This window comes from Plutella xylostella, chromosome 30 (genome assembly GCF_932276165.1).
Source record: "Plutella xylostella chromosome 30, ilPluXylo3.1, whole genome shotgun sequence".
NCBI lineage: Eukaryota > Metazoa > Arthropoda > Insecta > Lepidoptera > Plutellidae > Plutella > Plutella xylostella.
The window spans coordinates 5,127,560-5,148,014 of NC_064010.1; the positions used below are offsets into that span (position 1 = coordinate 5,127,560).

The 20,455-nt window shown below is 40.9% G+C and overlaps 1 protein-coding gene across 1 annotated transcript in view; it reads right to left on the reverse strand.

Annotated features, from left to right (window-relative positions):
• LOC105390367 (acetyl-CoA carboxylase) overlaps nucleotides 1-20,455 on the reverse strand; it is an 85,097-nt gene that overhangs the window by 25,279 nt on the left and 39,363 nt on the right. The window contains exons 22-33 of the mRNA XM_048632033.1: nucleotides 9,364-9,470; nucleotides 8,650-8,786; nucleotides 6,429-6,515; nucleotides 6,170-6,252; nucleotides 5,574-5,683; nucleotides 4,991-5,119; nucleotides 4,433-4,615; nucleotides 3,897-4,036; nucleotides 2,806-2,907; nucleotides 2,312-2,420; nucleotides 1,827-1,919; nucleotides 898-1,055 (exon numbers count right to left, since the gene is read on the reverse strand). Coding sequence (XP_048487990.1) covers nucleotides 898-1,055; nucleotides 1,827-1,919; nucleotides 2,312-2,420; nucleotides 2,806-2,907; nucleotides 3,897-4,036; nucleotides 4,433-4,615; nucleotides 4,991-5,119; nucleotides 5,574-5,683; nucleotides 6,170-6,252; nucleotides 6,429-6,515; nucleotides 8,650-8,786; nucleotides 9,364-9,470 — 1,438 coding nt within the window. The remainder of the gene's footprint in view (nucleotides 1-897; nucleotides 1,056-1,826; nucleotides 1,920-2,311; nucleotides 2,421-2,805; nucleotides 2,908-3,896; nucleotides 4,037-4,432; nucleotides 4,616-4,990; nucleotides 5,120-5,573; nucleotides 5,684-6,169; nucleotides 6,253-6,428; nucleotides 6,516-8,649; nucleotides 8,787-9,363; nucleotides 9,471-20,455) is intronic.

Here is a 20,455-nt window from a genome sequence, read left to right on the forward strand (position 1 = left end):
GAGGAATGCCGTAAACAGACCGAATTTTGTGGCATTCTTTTCGAGAGGGGTATGTCCAGCAGTGGACGATTACTATTTGATCAACTCACTTAACAAGAGTCGTATTCATTTATTTATCAATAAGTATTACAAATATTAATTAAATAGGCTCCAATAGCCCGCGCCGCAGGTGACTGCAATATTTGGACTGCAAGCTTTATGTGAATTTTGTTTCCAGTTTTCTTTACTCACTTGACAAGAGACATAAAAGTAATCCTCCTTATCCTTCTCCTATGTAATTCTGCTCTATGAGCGAGACAGAACGCTCCGAAGCGCCGCGCGAGCGCGCTGTCGTTGCTGTCGCTTGTGGACCCTATATTGTGGCGTTCTTGGCAGAGGCCTATGTCCACTATATTACGGGTTTATAGCTAACATCTGCAATAATCTACGTACTCTGTTTTTATACGAGATTTCCTACAAAAAGCCAAGGAAGCAGGATTTGAGGCAAAGTGAAGGTGACTCACTTGACAAGAGACATAAACGTGATCCTTCTAACTCTAACGCTCTATAGAAAACACCAACAACTTAAGACAGGTATCCGGTAGTGTATAAATTAGGAAGACCGAGTTTTGTGGCACTCCTATGTTCAGCAGTGGACAGATACGGATTGATAAGGTCACTTACTTAACGAGAGACATGAAGGTGATCCTCCTAATCCTCCTTCTATGCAACTCCGCTCTGTTAGCGTGACAGAATGCCTCTAAATGCCACAACTACAGGCCTCGCGCTGAACTCAATATTCGTATTCATTTATTTATATACAATAGCCCTAATAGCCTGCGGGGTGAGCCAATATCCGGACTACCTATCACACTACCTATCACTAAGAGGTTTTTGTATCCAGCTTTCATTACTTACTTAACAAGAGACATAAAAGTAATCCTCCTAATCCGTCTCCTGTGTAACTCCGCCCTATGAGCTCGACAGAACGCTCCGAAGCGCCGCGCGAGCGCGCTGTCGTTGCCGTCGCTCGTGGACCCCACGCCCACCATCACTATGTGGATGGGTTCCAGCGGCTGTGGGGGGAAAGGTAAATCAAAAAAGGAGAAAATAAAAATTTCAAAATAATAAATAAAGATGCATTGAAAATAGTGCTGAGTCACAATACTTAAACAATTTCTCGGGTATGCTCGGAGTTGGTAATGAAACTGAAATAAATATGTGGTATACGAATTGAATATCTTTTGGATTAAGCATTCAAAACGAAATCGAGACATAATATGTACAAAATACTTTATTGCAAGGGTAAATTAATTATCAGACATACACACAACAAAAAAAAAAAAAAAAAACACGCACTCACGCCTTGTACTAATGTACTCCCTTGCGGGGTTGGCAGAGGTGCATTGCTGCACCCACTTTTCGCCAGAGTGTTATGTTAGTCCCAATGTAATAGGGGGCGGGCCTATTGCCATTTTACGGGCACATCCAAGACCCGAGAACAAATATCTGTGTTTAAACAAATATCTGCCCCAGCCGGGAATCGAACCCGGGACCATCGGCTCATTAGTCAGGGTCACTAACCACTACGCCATTTGGTCGTCTCAGACATACGTCTCCCAGAATCTACCCTAGGGTCTATTTTCTAGAGTAACAGATCGGAAAACAAAAATCTATGACGTGGCTTCAATGAGGTAATAACAAGTTAAGATCACAAATAAAGCCGAGGCGTCTCTTGCCCACCGGGTAGTGGCAGGATATGACAAATTTTAGAGGTGCACCTTAGGTATCAAATGTGTAACATTAACTATTGCATTGCACCATGATAATAATAAAGGTCTACTCACCACATCATCAGCTTCAGTACTGGGCTTGAAGTCTCCCATGCTCAGGCTGGTGCTGTCGCGGTTCTCGCTGCCATCCTGTAGCGCTTGGAGGTCCTGGGAGAGAAATGAGGTTTGAATACGAGTTTTGGTAAAATTTATTTTGACACATATTACATTCATTTAAAAAATATACCTGAATTTATTAAGACACATATTACATTCACACTTTATTATTTTTCTCTGCAGCTTTCTAACAGGGGTGATATCACAGTGCTTAGTCGGTCTATGGACTTTTTTAACACAAAGTATGACACAGCTAAGGTATACCTAGGTAGCCGGTAGTGGCTGGATAAAGAAGGACAAGGGTAGAGTGATAGTGACTCTTGTATTTTGTTGTTGTTGTTGTTGCTGTCTATGTGTCAAATTAACGTTTCTTTATCTGATGTGACGTTCCTTGGACGAGGCCTATGTGTTGCAAATATTGGCTGACGTTGGTAATATCTTACCTCCTTCCTAACAGTAGCGGAGCTCGCGAAGTCGTGGACCAGGTCGAGCAACTCGTCGGCGTACTGCGCGAACTGCTCGAAAGACTCAAAGGCAGCTAGCACACCGGTCCTGTGACAAGTTTCACATTTATTAATATTAATTATAAATAACATTATTTTACCCCAACCTCAATACTTAGCAAATATTGCTGAGGAAATGAAAACATTGTAGGGACTTCGATAGACGTACGATGAAAAAGGGCAGAAAAGATAAAAATAATGCAATAAAATAAACCACAAGACACATTACATAATTTCTATCTACAGTTGAGTAAAATAAACAGAAGAATATTGAACAAAGTCACTGTCTGTTTGTAGGCATGAGACAGTGACAGCAGCAAAATTATTCCCCAGAAAACTTTTATTGTTGTTTTAATAGCCAGCTATTAAAAAATGAGTTTTCCTCTCAACCGACGATATCTTTGGCTAACTGTACATTTTCTCAATTCCCTCACCTGTGATGACACTTCCTCATGGCGGCAGTGGACAGCTCGGCCGGCACGCCCTCCTGGTCCTCGGCCGACGCCAACTCGATCTCCGATTGGTTGATCGGGATCCTGTGTGAGAAAGGTGATTGGTTAGTTTTTGTAAAGGTTTTCAGCAGAGGTTTGCGATTTCCGTGGACGCTAGCTCGATCTCCGATTGGTTGATCGGGATCCTGTGTAAGGAAGGCAACTGGTTAGTTTTTACGAAGGGTTTCAGAGTAGAGTAGGTTTGCGATTTTTTGTATGGAAATCAGTCACGGTGTTTCTAGTTGTTTGTGGTTTAAATATGGAGGTAGACCTCCAGACGCCTACCTCTATAGGTATATTTAAACCACAAACAACTTTGTGTTGCTTACTAAAACAACTTACACAGGTTCGTTATAGACGTCGATAAACTCGTTTAATGTGCGTTCCATCACAACGCCTTATTTATGGCGAATTGTGATATAGTGACATTTATCTGGCTTTTAAAGAAATTCTCCAGGCGGGGATATCTTGATCAGATCTCTCTGAGCTGGCTCAAGATTGTAAAGAGTGGCGGCGCTTCACTTCGGCCCTTATACCTGCTGTCTTACGGCGTGGTCGTGTCCTATCTCCGGGTACTATCTCCAGGTCCTATCTCCAGTTCCTATCTCCAGGTCCTATCTCCGTGGCCTATCCTCTCACCTGTTGGGGTGTCCGGTGGGCAGGATGAACTGGAAGTGCACGCTGCCCAGCTCCCCGGACAAGGCCAGGTGTAGGTGTCATATATCCTTGCGATGTTGTGTATATAGGAAGCCTTCCAGGACATAACAGACTACACTATTTAAAAAACATCAAATGGCTGTTTAAGCTTTTGTGGTTAGGCCCCTATACTTTTGGTAAGATTCCACAGTAACGTCATATGCTTAAAAATGGAGGACGACCTTTGAGGCGTAACTCCCCACCCCACCTCTTCCTCACCTGTTGGCATTCCTTGTACAAGTGTACATGCGTCAAGGCAAAGAAACCTAAACCCCCATTGTTACTATGATAGGCGGGTCAGGTTTCTCTGCTTCTGACTGTACAATATGATATTATACCTGTTGGGGTGTCCGGTAGGCAGTATGAACTGGAAGTGAACGATCCCCAGCTCCCCTGATAACGCCAGGTGTTGGAGCGTGGTGATGTCGTACGAGGTGTAGGCGCGGCGCACGTAGACCTCGAGGGCTGCGTTGCATACCTGCGGGAGAAGATAATTATTATACAATAGTTTAGTGACACTAGAAGGCCTAGAATGGCGAGCAAGACACACACGTATAGAGCGAGCGCGGCGGAAAACTTTTGACACATTTTGACTAGCGCGTCTTTGCGTCCTAATATGACTCCAAATTCGGTGTAATTCGGGAGTTTTATACGTATAACTTTTGAACGGATATTTGGATTTTCATGAAACATAGACCAATAGCAACAACGCTTTTGATCACTAAAAAACTAAAATTCCGGAATTTTACACAAAAATACCGATTAAACACAGACCAATAGCCTCGTCATTCAATCCTTTTTCTATCAATAGAACCCACATCAAAATCGGTTCATCCGTTCAAAAGATACAAAGCCTATAAGACACAAGACTCACCGCCGCGTTAGTGTGGTAGAAAAAGTCGTGCAGTATGTCGAAGATGGAGGTCTCGGACAGGATCAGCTTCTGCAGGTTCTCCGGATGGAAGTCGTGTCCGTACATGTCCACCGCGGACAGGAAGATGGACTCCATCTGGTTATGGCGCAGCTCGTAGGCTGGCTGGTGGGCTGCTATCAAGACCTGAAGGGAAGGGTACAACGTTAGAATGCACCGAAAATGATTTGGAACCATCCAAACTTTAACATTTCTAGCTATTAAGACTAAAATTACAATGGATTTTTCAAACACAATAGTTACTACGGAGCACAATTCAGTGGTTAAAACCAAGACAGCAGATAGGTTGGGAATACTAAACGGTACGGAGAAACGGAGGTTGCGTTAGTGTATCAACCATCTGCTCTCTAAAAGACAGATTTTATGATTTGCAAATTAGATAGGTATTTTTGACTAAGACCAAGTTTTTGACACTCTGCCCATGGGAGAGGCGTACGCAATATCCAGCAGTAGCCGATCGTAACCTAATGATAATGATGATTACGTATCTACACAACCCACCTGTCTCGCCCGGAGCGCGACTCGGCTCTGCTCAGCGCGGTGAAGCGAGGTCAACTCGTTCAGCGTGTGGGCCAATTCGTCTGTTAGACCTGGCTCGTTGGACCACAGGTGGTCTATGAGGAGGGTCACCTGAAATAGGAGGATTAGGTTAGGGGGTTTCGAAAAACAAATAGCAAATGAAATGTAAAACCATTTCAGATTAAATAATTATATGAAATAAGAATTTAAAATTGTTTTGGGGTCTCCTATTACGATACCTTGATTCAGGTAATCTTCGAACTTGCACTTGGCATTTTGGAATCATATTAGGTGTCTTCCATTTGGCAACGCAAAACGTGGGTAATAATCGTATGAGTCGGTCTTAGTCTACATCGATCGTCACTGTATGTAATCATTCGTAGTACGAACAGGGAAACGCAGCGTGTGACACCCTCGTGCTCGCTAAACCGAGGACCTTAGGCGGGTCGCCGGTAGTGGCTGGATTAGGAAGGCCGAGGACCGAGTGTTGTCGCGTTCCTTGGGAGAGGCCTATTGCCTAGCAGGGGATGATTTTTGGCTGATAATGGTATTCGTGGTAACTTACCAGCACATTCTTCTTGGCCACCTGGTTGTGTGAGAAGATGATGTTGACCACATCCTGCATGTTGTCCTTGTACTTGTCACGGAGCGCTTGCACGCACTTGTCGTATGAACCTGGAGGAGAAATAGAAAATTGTCAATATTCGATAGGAAAAATAAGAAATTAATGCCTAGATTCACCATAGTCTGTTAAATGACTAACATCCCTGTTGCATGTCATCGATTATATGTCATCTTCATATAAAATTCTTGACAGATGTGTCAAAAGTCAACAACTAATCCCTTGTTATGATCAAACAGAGTATGGTGAAACTGGGGTTAAGACGGTTATCCAATACTTTTCATCAATTTTACACTCACACACACAGCCCGAGGGTTACTAGTGTTACTATCATAATCGTGGTTGGTACGTAGTTGGGATTTATCCACTCTTACACAGTTACTTTTCAGAAAGAAGCGCTGCTTTAAATCTACGGATTATTTGGAATATATGGCTCTTGCGGTCCAGTGAGACCAGTGGACCAGTGAGAAGGTAGAAACTTCGGATAGCCTTAATGTAGAAACTAACAAAATCACAAATAATATTCTAGAATAACGTACCCATTTGGAAGTTGCTCTCCACCTGGTAGTACTGCTTCAACAGATCGTGCACCGCCGCCTTCATGCGACCACGGATGCCGTTCCTGAACAAATAAAGGGTAGGTAATAACATTTTAAAAAAGGGTAAGGTTTCATCAGTTATTGAAGCAAAGGCAGATTTGTATGTATGTGGGCAAAGATACTGAACAACATCTGTAATTCGTTAAAATATATATTGTAATTCATGAAAAAAAAAGCACATGTAATCCTTGGATCTTACCTATATCTCTGCACAAGGACGACTAGAGCCTGTGTGCTCATGAAGAACTGGTCACGATCGGCTCGTTTGGGTAGAGATGCCGCGTGGCTGTAACAAGCACATGAGTATTAGGGTCAATTCAGACGTACCACAACCACACCACAGCCACAACCACACCACAACCACGCGGTGTGGTCGGGCGTATATTTTGTATTGACAATGAATAATCCAATTCACACGTGCCACATTTTGCCGTTGTTATCGACCACCTGTGTAATACGACCACATCGCAACCACATCGCAACCACAACGCAACCAAATCGCAACGGCAACGCTGCCACGCGGCGGCGGCACCGCGGCAACCTGTTTTCCGTATTAACTGCACACGACGACGTGGTTACCACATCGCAATGACAGCGACAACGCAACCACATCGACATTTTGTCGCTGCCACAACGCAACTGCAAAAAGCCGCTGTCACACAATTCACACGTAACCACAGCTTGACCACATTTTGTCGCTGCGACGTGGTGTGGTTGTGGTACGTGTGAATTGACGCTTTGTATGTTAGCTGTGGGAATTCCGGGATAAAAAATTGCCTACGTGGTTATTTAGGGTGTCAGCTTACTATATGCAAAATTGTTCCAGCCGTTTTGGCTTGAGAATAGCAAATATACGATTTATACATAAGTACTCACAAAGATACAACACTACAACTAAATTTTAAAAAATCCTTATCATTCCTCTACGTGTTATTTCTTTCTTCTAGTACAGATCAATCTAACACTTCCTTCTCCACCAGAAAAACATCCATTCCTCAACAGTCCTCAACATTCCTCTACTCACTGGTCTCGTATAGCGCCATCAACTTGCGTACTTTCTTCTCCACATAAATTGCAATATTTCCTCAACATTCCTCTACTTCCCTCAACATACATAACTCTTCTTTTCACGGATTAACACTCGCTAATATTTCACACCTTCTTCAGCATTTAAACGACAGAATTTCCTCAACCTTCCTCAACATTCCTCTACTCACTGGTCAATAACGCTGGCTATCTGCTGGCTCGGGAACTGTGCTAGCACGGAGGTGATGTTCCTCTCGTATAGCGCCATCAACTTGCGTACTTTCTTCTTCACCTAAACACAGCCATTTCTTAAGCTTCCTCATATGTCCTCAACATTCCTCTACGCACTGATACTCAATAAATAACACTCGCTAAATTTTTCGCACGTCTTTTACACATAAACAACAAATTTCCTCGCCTATCCTAAACATTCCTCTACTTACTGGTCGATAACACTGGCTATCTTATTTAAAATCACCTAAACAATATTCTGTCCTCAGCATTCCTCTACATTCTACAACATTTCTGTACTCGCTGGTCATAACTATCACGACGTACTCTACCTTCCTTAACATTCCTGAACATTTATCAACTATTCTTAACATTCCTCAAGAATCCTCAACATTCCTCTACTCACTGGTCAATAACACTGGCCATCTGCTGGCTCGGGAACTGTGCTAGCACCGAAGTGATGTTTCTCTCGTATAGCGCCATCAACTTGCGTACTTTCTTCTCAACATAAACAACAATCTGTCCTCAACATTCCTCTTCTTTCCTCAATATACATAACTCATCTTTACACTGTTTAACACTCGCTAAATTTTGCAAACTTTCTTCTGCGTTTAAACGACAAAATTTCCTCATCATTCCTCTACTCACTGATCAATAACGCTGGCTATCTACTGGCTTCTATTCCACATAAATAACTCTATGTCCTCAACATTCCCCGACGGTCCTCAAAATTCCTCTACTGTCCTCAACATTCCTCTACTCACTGGTCAATAACGCTGGCTATCTGCTGGCTGGGGAACTGTGCTAGCACGGAGGTGATGTTCCTCTCGTATAGCGCCATCAACTTGCGTACTTTCTTCTCGACATAAACTAATCTATATCCTCATCTTTCCTCAACGTTCCTCAACTGTCTTCAACATTCCTCTACTCACTGGTCAATAACACTCACTATCTTCTGGTCTCTTCTCCAAAAAGGCAACATACAGTCCTCAACTTTCCTCACAATTCCTCAACTTTCTCCACAATTCCTCAACATTCCTCTACATTCCTCTATTCACTAGTCGATGATGCTGGCTATGTGCTGGCTCGGGAACAGCGCTATTAACTTGCGAACTTTTATCTCCACCTAAATGACAATCTTTCCTCAACATTCCTCTACTCACTGGTCAATAACGCTGGCTATCTGCTGGCTGGGGAACTGTGCTAGCACGGAGGTGATGTTCCTCTCGTATAGCGCCATCAACTTGCGTACTTTCTTCTCCACGGAGATCGGGATGCGGCCTGACGCTGAGGAAAGGACCTGAGAGGATGGGTAGAGAGGTTAGTTATGAGGGAATTACATTAATAAATAGTGATATCGATTGTAAAGGCACAAAAAATTATATGAGCAAAATGTGAAACTATAAATTTTGCGAGAAAAAAGAATTTAAGGTTTTCACAGCTTTCAGAAACGACTTTATTGTTCACATTAGTATCTATGATTTACCTCTTATTTTAAAGTGCTGTTAGAAAACTCCCCATTGAAATACCTCGCTTTTTCTGATTTATTACCCTAGAAATTTCACCCGTTTTGGGTGGATTCTGGGAAACGCATGTCCGAGATTTAACCTAGGAACAAACCTAATTTATTAGAGTAGGATAAATTCTCTACACACGTTTCCCAGAATCAACCTTAGGAAGAATTTTCTATGGTAACAGATTGCAATAAACTCACAGTGACATAGTAGGTAGAAGAAGAGTTATACGTTGTTTAGCTTTTTTTTTGTAAAAAAAAGTATCTATTTAGGACGCCTATTGCGTTATATCCACTGTATAAATTGTAATTTCTGTTCTGTTTAGTCAATAGTAGTATTCTATTCTATTCTATTCGGTGTTACCTCCTGTAGCTCCAGCAGTGGCAGCGAGGGGTCGCGCAGGCTCTGCATGAACTTCTCCACGATCTCTCGTAAACGCGGCGCGTTGTACGGGTCGGGGAGGCAGTAGCCTGTAATCGTAATTTATATTGTAAAGTAAAAAATAGGAAGATAGCGTACAAAAAAGATGACTACTGTACTGTAGAGCGATCCAGAAAAAACGCAGCACATTCTATTCGATAGTCTATGAGGCGTTTGTTAAAAAAAAAAAGTTCCTTTTTGGAGAAATAGATGGCGTTGTCTGGGGTTGTACCAACTTTCAAACCCTCAGAACACACTCAGATCACAATATGTTATTCTGTGAGGCTAACGAAATGTGAAAGTGACGTAGGTAGGTAGAATTGTAGTATTATTTTCTCTATGATGTCGATGTCACTGTTGCTTCAGCGTTTGTGCGTACAGCCGTTCTTTTCAAGTTTTCTCAGTTTCCTTGTGTTTCTCTGTATGGAGTGGGGATACCCCGACAAGTTCATTAGTAGCTCCGTAATAATTCGGCCCTTAAAATTGCATAACCATGTCTAAAACAGTGGAAAGTGTAATACGTGAACTCCAAAAGACACTAGAAAGTCTAGTTATTAAAGTCAGTGCTCTGGAGCTAAAGATTGGTGAGCAAAGTGCAATAATTGCTAGCCAGTCGAGTCTGATATCTCGCATCAGTCCGCCATCACCAGCAGTAGCCACGCCCACTCGCGAGACAACTACCCCCAAGGTGACGCCGCAGCCAGCACCGGCCCGCAACGCGCAAGCAGCGCTACAGCGCCCGGTCCGCCAGGCCCGTTTAGCAGCTACCGCAGCGATCAGCGGAGGAAAAAGCGCTGCAACGACCGTTGGAGTGAAACAGGTACAGCCCCGTGCGTCACTCGGCGAGCGCTCCGCCGCCGCCGCCGCCGTAGCCGAAGTTCGAACATCCAACGGACGAACATCCAGCGCGGTGGCCACTAAAGGAGAGTCTGTTCCGCTTAGCAAAATAGAAAATACTCATGGTGATAGTAAGGAAAGTGAATGGACCATAGTGGGGAAAAGTAAACGTCCACGAAATGCCCGTTCACATAATACTGTTATTGAAGGCGTCGGTAAACAGAATTACGGAATCAAAACCGTAAAAAAGTTAAAATACATTCAGGCTTGGATGTTCGCCCCAACTACAACGACTGACCTTATCATTGACTTCCTAAAAAAGGTGATACCGTCACTGACTACGCATGAAGAATTTACTACTACTTACTTACTTATAGTCCTGTTACTCCCCTGTGGAGCTTAGGGCTACAGACATTCTTCGCCACGCTTCCCTATCTTGAGCCGCCTCCTTCACTTGGGCCCACGATAGACCTGCCCTCTTCATTTCCGCCTCCACGGACCTTCTCCAGCTCTGTACGGGTCTACCTGGTCTCCTTCATCCACCAGGCTGCCAATCGAAAGCAACTTGAGCATGGTTACAGTCGTGTCTTCTCATTGTATGGCCGATCCATCTCCAGCGCCTCATTGCGATTTCTTTCCTCAATGTGGTTTGGTTGCATTTTTTCCATAGGTCCACATTAGAAATCGTGTCCGGCCAGTATATGCGGAGAATCGAACGGAGGCACCTGTTGACGGTAACTTGGAGCTTGTGATGTAGCAGCTTTGTAGTCCTCCAAGTTTCACAGCCATAGAGAAGGACCGACTTTACATTGCTTTCGAATATAGACAGCTTTAGACGAAGGGGCATTATGTGCGACCTCCAGACTGGGGCAAGCTGGGCGAAAGTCGCTTTTGCTTTCTTGATCCGGTTATCTATGTCCATATCAGCACCGCCTTTGTTCGTCAGGATACATCCAAGGTAGCAGAAGGTGTCTACTAGCTTCAGTTGCGAGTTGCCCAAGGTGACATGTTCTGTACTGCTGGAGCTAACTTTCATGCTTTCTGTTTTTGACGCATTTATCTTAAGGCCATATTTGCCACCTTCTCTTTGGAGATCTTCTATTTTACTTTGCATATCTGACAGCCTTTTGGATAAGAGTACAATGTCGTCCGCGTAATCCAGGTCTTCTAATTGGCCTTGTCTCCAAGGGATTCCTCTTGAACCAGCAGAGACTTGTCGCATTATGTCGTCCAAGATGATTATGAAGAGAAGAGGAGAGAGAAGGCACCCTTGTTTGACCCCGGTAGAGATTGGAATAGGTGGTCCAATAAGCCCATCATGTATAACGTGGCACGTGCTGCCATTGTAGAGAGATTGTATGATATTGACAATTTTTGTTGGAATGCCTTTTTTCTTCAAACACGTCCACATAGCGGGCCACTGTATGGTGTCAAAGGCCTTTTCAAAATCCACAAAAGTGAGAAAAAGTTCCGCATTCCATTCAACACACTCTTCAATAATAATACGCACCGTATTTGTGTGATCTGTGCATGACCTTCCCGCGCGGAAACCGGCTTGCTCCTCTCTTAAGTATTTCTCTATCTCTGTTGACATTCGGTTCAGCAGGATCTTCGCCAGAACCTTCGCAGCTATCGGCAGGAGTGTAATGCCACGCCAGTTGTCACACAGTGAGAGATCTCCCTTTTTTGGAACCTTAACTAATAGCCCTTTCCTCCATTCGCTGGGAATATCTTCTGTCTTCCACACGTTATTTATGAGCGGTGTTATTAGAGTAGCTGCGTAATGTTTATTGGCTTTAAGCATTTCTGGACAGATGTTATCAATTCCAGGTGATTTTCCGGATTTTAGCTGACCTATGGCATTGACAACTTCGTCACATGAAGAATTTCATGTTGAGAAACGTGTCATCAACACGGACAGACACTCGTCCTTTATAATCGGCATACGTGAAGACAAGTTTGACGAACTTAAAACTCCCACTCTATGGCCACCGGGTGTAAAATACTCGGACTGGTTTCTCGCTCGTCCCCGCCACCAGCGGGGCCACCGTGAGTCATCCCCAACCCGAGGCAGCGGCTCCGCGCCCCGCGCCGCCGCCGCCTCCGACTAGCCCCGACGCCGCCCGAGCGCCGCCGGCCACTGCGCGACCAGCTCCGCCGACTTACATTACTGTGACTCACCAAAATGCGCAGTCACTTAACAATAAGACAAGGCGCCTCGAAGCGCTGCTACTGCACGATTTAAAATGTGATATTTTAGCGATAAGTGAGCACTGGTTACCAGTAGATAAGATAAGATAAAGATAAAAATTCATTTATTGTAAACATGGGTAAATAAAATGGTGTTACAAAAATATTAGTTCTCCATGCTTTGCACTATACAGTACGTACAACTTTTTGGATTACCTACACTATAGAATTCATGCAAATTTATATAAATTAAGTTCAAAATGAGATAAAACAATAATAGCAATATAATAATTAAATAGTCATACAATAATAGTCATTCATTTAGTTATATCATAAATTATAAAATGTCATTTAGGTAGTCATTAATTGTATAATAACATTTTTTTTGGAGAATACAATTCAGTTCATTTTTAAATTTAATAATGTCAAGACATCTTATATTGTAAGGCAGTTTGTTGTACAGCTTAGGGCCCATACACACAATACTCTTAGTTAAGAGCGTAGTGTTATAGCGCTCAGTGAACAGCCTGTCTCTATTGCGACCTAGTCTTAAAGTGACATCGGTCATTGTTTTAAATAAATTTGGATTTGTTTTTACAAACAGTAGTATCTCATAAATGTACAAGCAAGGAAATGTTAATAGACTGTTTTTGATAAAGTATGGTCGACATGAATCAGTGCTTCTTAAATTAAACATTGCTCGAATGCACTGTTTTTGAGCTTTGAATACCTTATCTTTATCTGTGGAGTTGCCCCAGAATATAACTCCATATCGTAGTATTGAAGCTGCATTACCATGATAAGCAGTTAGGAGTGTTTTTAGATGTGTAGTACGTGAAAGTTTGTGAAGGGCGTACGCAGCTTTACTCATTCTCTTACATACATGTTCTACATGGAATTTCCAGGACAGATTGCTGTCAATCAATAGTCCAAGAAAGCGAGTGACATTAGTGGTTTCAACCACCTTTCCGTCATGGCTTACATTTATGTGATCTGGCAGTTTTCTCTGGTAAAAATGCATAAGCTTAGTTTTCTCCAGGTTTATTAAAAGATTGTTACCTGTAAGCCAGTTTATAACTGTGCCAAGTGAGTCATTTACTTCAATTTCATAACATTGAGGATCATTGCATTCTATGAGAAGTGTGCTATCATCTGCGAATAGCACCATTGGGAATTTTGTGTGAAGGGGTAGGTCATTAATATATAAAATGAACAATAGAGGCCCTAAGACACTACCTTGCGGTACACCACGACTGTTTATCCTCTGTAGAGACCTATAGGTAGTTTCACATTTAGTGTCCAAACTTATTTTGGTTATTTCTACCAATTGGAATCTTTCGCTTAAATAGGATTCAATAAGCTTATGTATATTGCCACGAATTCCATAAGAATGTAGTTTCCTAAGTAAGAATTTATGGTCGACTAAGTCAAACGCCTTAGTCATGTCCATAAACATTGCACAGCAGGGTTTTCTGTTGTCAATGTTAAGCAGTGTTTGATGAAGAAAATTAAATATGGCCATGTTTATTGTTGTGTTTCTCCGGAATCCGTATTGTTCATTTACAAGGATATTAAATTTGACAAGATACTGGTAAATAGAATTATTAATATATTTTTCGAGAATTTTTGAGAAAATGGATAACAGGGCAATAGGACGATAATATTGAATACATTCTTTGTTATTCTTTTTGTGAATGGGGATAATGACAGTGGTTTTGAGTCTCTTTGGAAATACACCCATTGTAATACATAGGTTCATTATGTAGCTTAGTGGGAATGATATTGATTCAGCTACGGTTTTTATGACCTTAGTCGTAACTTCATCATGACCTACACTATTAGTGTTCTTTAGCTCTTTTATTATCTTTAAAATGTCAGTGGGGATGGATGGTGCCATGAAAAAAGTATGATTTACATTGTCTAGTAGGTTAGGTTTAATGTCATTAGAGGGTAATTTAGGTTCGTCAATAAAATAGTTATTAAAAGCATTAGCAATGTCAGTTGGGTCAGTGATTATATGAGAATTAATGTCAATTTTTGAGATAGGCTCTTTTATGTTATTAAATTTTGAATTTTTTATTATTTGCCACATAGCTTTGGACTTAGAATCAGCAGTTTCAATGAGATAGCCGTTTTGAGCTCGCTGTGTCAACTGAATTACTTTTTTAAATCTATTTGAATATATCCTAAGTTTATTTTTATTCTCAGTTGTTTTATTATATTGATATATCCTAAGCAATTCTCTTTTCCTTTTACTGCATTTTTTTATACCCTTACTTATCCACTTAGGTGTTTTCCTGAGGGAAACTTTTATTTTTTTCAAAGGGAAACACAGTTTATATAGAAGAGTGAATAGCTCTATAAAGCTAGCGTAGGCAGCGTTTGGATCGTCGCAGTCATAGACCTCAGAAAATGAAATGCTTTCAACGTAAGATTTGAATTTTATTAGATTTTCATCACTGTAGTCACGACGTTGAATGAACCAGGATTTTAATGTGAATGACTTTTTGACTGGAAATTTAAGAAGTTGAGCAGTATGATCAGATAGACCAAAGTTAAGTACTTCACTATTACAGCCATTGGCATTGTGAGCAAAATTATCGAGGCACGTTTTACTGATGAGTCTTGTTGGTTCTCTTATTTCTAGTTTCAAATTAAATCTTAATAGTAAATTTTCAAAATATTTAGATTGATTATCATTATTTAATATGTCTATGTTAAAATCACCGCACATTATGATTTTTTTATTGGACCTAGTCAGTTTTAACATTAAAATTTCTAGTTTTTCGTAAAATTCAGTCAATTTCGCTATATTTTTTGTGGGTGTTCTGTACAAGCAAATGATAATGATTTTGTGTTGTAACAGTTCAATTGCACAACACTCAAATATGCCTTGAACAGAACTACAGTTAACTTCAGTAAGGACTTTATAGTCATGACCTTTCCTAACTAATATACAGCTACCTCCTCTTTTTTTCTTACGGGAATAACTAGTTGCGAGTTTAAAGTTTGGGATATTCAAAAATTCTTCCGTTTCTTCAATCATAAAGTGCTCGGTTATACAAATTAAATCAACTTTTTTGTTGGAGTCGGAAAGTTCTTGCAGATGTACAGTTAATAAATCTGATTTTTTAATTAGTGAAGCAATATTCTGATGTAGTACATATATATGTTTATAAGCGAAAAAAGTTCGAGTTCGAGGGTCTTTCTGGGTTGTTTTCTTGTACTTTTGTCCTTACAGCAGGTTGTACATCGCTGGAGTTCTGAAGGTCCATTATTATGGACTTAATATTTAGGATTATATTTGCTATTCCATTAAAGTTTATTCTACCAGTACGTTGGGAGAACATGGAGTAAGTGAGGTCAGAGTTTGAGTCAAAAACTAGTGCATATTTATGAGTAAGCACGTCAAGGCCCATGAGGTTGTTAAACACTTCGACCCGGCAGTTATACAGGCCAGCTCCACAGATATAGGTCGGTAAGCATATAATAAAGTTTGTGTGATCCAATTTACGTATTTTCTCTCTTATCATAGTCACAAGTTCAATATAGTTGTTGGTACGCAAGAAATCCGATTCGCCAATTAATATAATACAATAGTCAGATAGTGTGAAGTCTTTTAATTTATGGTCAATGTTTGCTAATAATAATTCTAGGTTTGCGTTAGTGTTCCTATAGTTGCAGTAAGTGAAGGAGGTCGAACTGAACTGATCTTCTAAAATTTTTAGGCTATCACTTGGTGTGCTGCTGCTCAAGAAACAAAGTTTCGTCTTCTTTTGGATTGAAGTTGATGGGTCATCCCTGCTCCTATTTTCACAAATTTTACTCGCTTTCTGCGTTGGTTGTGGTGTTGTAGTGGTTTTGGGTGGAGACATTTGGTTTTGTTGAATTTGAGGATTTTTTTTCCCTTTCTTCGGGGTGGTTTCGAAGGATATTTTTTTATAAAGGTTTATTTTCTTTGCCATTTCTTCGAGTGACTGCTTTAACGATGAGTTTTCCATTGATAGGTTTTTTATCTCTTCGTGAGCTATTTCCAATTGTAGTTTCGTATCCTCTAACTCATGTTTTAGCTCCGCCAAACTATTATTTTCTTCTGAAGATATATTAGGTAGACTGTTGCTAGTATCTTCCAAAAAGCAAGATGAATTTTTTGTTTCATCATTGTCCGTTTGACTATGAGCTCTTCTTCTGAGGGTGATATTGGAAAAGAAATCCATTTTTTGTGAAATGGAACGTTATGTCAAAAATATATTCTGAGCTTGCAACACTGGAACAAGCTGTCAATCTGTGTTTGTTGTGATTGTCTGCGCGTGCGCCGGTTATTGTGTTGTTATTGGCCCAATTTTCGAAATATTTTGAAAAATAGGCGTTGAGTCGTTTGTCCAATATGAAATCTTGGGAAGTGGATAATTTTAAAGTGAAAATATGGCTTTCTCACCGCTGGTTTCAGGCTAAGATAAGCTGCCAAACAATCTTGAAGGTTAGTTCAGTGTTGAACAATTGCTTTCACAGTCTTCCAGGCTAAGATTCACTAGTTTTAATAATTAATTGATGAGGACTTCAATAAATGCGTAATGTACGATCGGGCTCAGGGTTGCCAGCTACGCTATCTAGTAGCGTAGTAGTAGAGTATCTAGTAGCTCTAGTAGATAAGTTAAAGTCCACAACTATCCTTAATTATAAACTTGTGTCGAGTTACTGTCGTCCCAACATTGAGCATGGTGGCACTTGCATTTATATTAAAAATAATTTAAAAGCCCAACCTATTGCCGAATTGTGCAGTGTTCTGTGTATTCTTGCATGTGTAAAAAAAAAAAAAAAAACAACTGTCACTTTTTAGGATTCAATAACAATATACAACTTGCATGTGGCTTCGCATTTTCAATATTTTTTCCCTGCTTTCCTGTGTAGGAGTAATCAAACAAAACTTAATTTCAAACATAATATATTGCACCCATCATATGGTCACAATCGATAGCCGGATATCAGCGGCCCGCCGGCCGAGTGAAAAAAGTTCACGTGAAAACATAACCTTCAACAACCAACAAAACAAGTGAAAAAACTATTTGGACTCAAGTAAAGTGCTAAATAAATGAACATTCACGTAAAAATCAACCTTATTCTGCAAGTGTGTTATGAAATAAACTGTGTTGAACTTATTCGTGTGATAAATAACACTCGGAAACATGTCGGACATTGACTCGTTACTTGGATCGTTAGAAGATACAGCCCTGTTACTAAGAAAAGCGCAAATTAACCTTAAAAAGTGTCCTAAGCAACGGTTAACTCAAGGCTACTTAGAAGCACGATATGCAATCCTGGGCGAGTACTGGAGTACCTTCAAGAGTACGCACGACAAGCTCGTAAAAGTTACACCGCGAGACAAACGAGGTGCTATGCCATACTTCGTGAACGAGGACTTTTACACCACCGAGGACTTATACCTATGTTTACAAGCAGACATAAAGGATATGTTATTGCAATTACGAGAGAAAAACAGAGATTCTGATGCGAGTACAAGTAAGGAAACCTGTACAGATGGGCAAGTGAAGTTACCTAGTATACAATTGCCGACTTTTAGTGGCAAGTATGAGGAGTGGCCGACGTACCATGATTTGTTTACAACATTGGTGCACAATAACACGTCGATCAGTCAGGTACAGAAGTTACACTACTTAAAAACAAGTGTATCTCACGAAGCTGAAGTTCTCTTACGACACATACAAGTAACTGAAAGTAATTATACACAAGCTTGGGATATTTTGAAAAACCGCTATGGCAACAAGCGTCTTATTGTTTCCTCACTACTGAAGAGACTATTCAATCAACGGAAAATTAGTGTACAATCAGCTGGTTCAATTAAAATACTACTAGATACAACCACTGAATGCATTAACAACCTGAAAAATCAGAAGGTCAGCACCGATTCCTGGGATCCAGTAATTATATTTCTGATTGTACAGAAATTGGACTCGGAGTCGCACAAAGAGTGGGAGCAATATGCGTACAAAGAAGACCCCGAAGCATTGCCATCGTGGAGCGACATGAAGAAATTCTTAGAATCAAAGTTCCGCACTCTTGAGCTTGTCACACCGTCTTCATCCGCACCTGCTACAGAGAAACGTACTGCTACAGTCATACGTGAACGAACGTACCATGTCTCGACAACTGAAAAGAAATGCATTATGTGCAAAGATAATCACACACTGTGCCACTGCAAGGAATTTACGAAGATGGATCCTGAAGCCAGAAGTACCTATGTTAAGGACAATCGACTTTGTTTCAACTGCTTAGTACCAGGACACTCATCAATGAAATGTAAGCTACCAATGTCCTGTCGCATATGCAACCGACGCCATCATTCTCTGCTACATGAGAATAGGAGCAATGAACCAGTGTCTTCATCGAGCAAATCAACAACACTGGCTTCACAACATGTAGTAGAAGAGAAAGAAGAAGACGAAGTACAAGTTAACTCAATGATGGCATCACATATCAATACTAAGCGGGGAGTAGCACTATTAGCTACAGCCATTGTGGAAGCAACTAATGAACAAGGTCTCACCATTCCACTCCGTGCGCTAATAGACCAAGGATCAGAAGCATCATTCATCAGTGAGAACGCAGCTCAACTGCTGAAACTTAAAAGACAGCCCATGAAGGGGAATGTGCTTGGAGTGGGATCAACAAAAACAAGCATAAACCAGTTGGTGCAGCTAAGAATAAGTTCACGTTTGAAAACAGAAACATGTTTATCAATACAAGCATATGTCATTAAGAAAAATATCACGGCAAAGATACCAAAGAAGAAAATTCAAATACAACAATGGCCTCATCTCGAGGGGCTTGAACTGGCTGACCCATCCTACTGCATGCCTGGAGATATAGATCTACTTCTAGGAGTAAGAGAATACGCAACAATACTCAAATCAGAATTTATAAAGGGTCCGCCAGGCACACCTAGTGCTCAGAGAACCAGCCTAGGATGGATATTATTTGGGGAAGTCAATGAGAACCCACAAGAAGACACATTTCTGGTAATGCATCACAAAATTGATATTGATGACATGCTGAAATCAATTTGGGAGATAGAAACAGACAACAAGAGATATTTAACACGAGATGAGAAACGATGTGAAGAAATTTATGAGACCACAACCACAAGAAATGAGGAAGGGAGATACATAGTCAAACTTCCATTCAAAAATGACAGTCCACTAGTATCAGAAGCAAACTCTAAACAAATAGCAACGCAGAGATTCATGCAATTAGAAAGAAAATTTAGAAGAGCATCAGACCTAAAAGAAGAGTATACAAAGGTTATTAATGATTACATTGAACAAGAGCACATGGAAAGAATACCTGAAAAAGAAAAAGATATAAAAAAATCAGTATACTTACCACACCACGCTGTCGTACGCGATGATAAGGAGACGTCTAAAACACGCGTTGTGTTCGATGCAGCCTGTAAGAATTCAAACAATGTCTCTTTAAATGATGAACTTCTGGTTGGTCCCCAGTTGCAAGAGGACTTGAGAAATCTCCTGACAAGATGGCGGATGAAACGTATCTGCTTCATGGCCGATATAAAACAAATGTATCGCCAGATATTAGTCAGCAAAGATGACGCTGACTATCAAAGACTGATCTGGAGACCAAATGAAAATAATGAATTAGAAGAATACAGGTTGCGCAGAGTTACCTTTGGTACATCTCCAGCTCCCTACTTGGCTGTGAGAACACTACATCAAGTAGCAAATGACGAAGGCAAAGAATGCAAACAGGCTACTGAGTCAATAAAAACAAACTTTTACATGGATGATTTCCTTGATGGCGCTGATTCTGTAAATGATGCTGTCAAACTTGCCCAAGAAGTCACTGAAATACTGAAAAAGGGTGGTTTTCTTCTCACAAAATGGTCGTCAAATGACATAGAATTTATGAAATCAATAGATGAAGACCAAAGATCGGTAAATGCACAAGTAAACTTGAATCTCGATGGAACAGT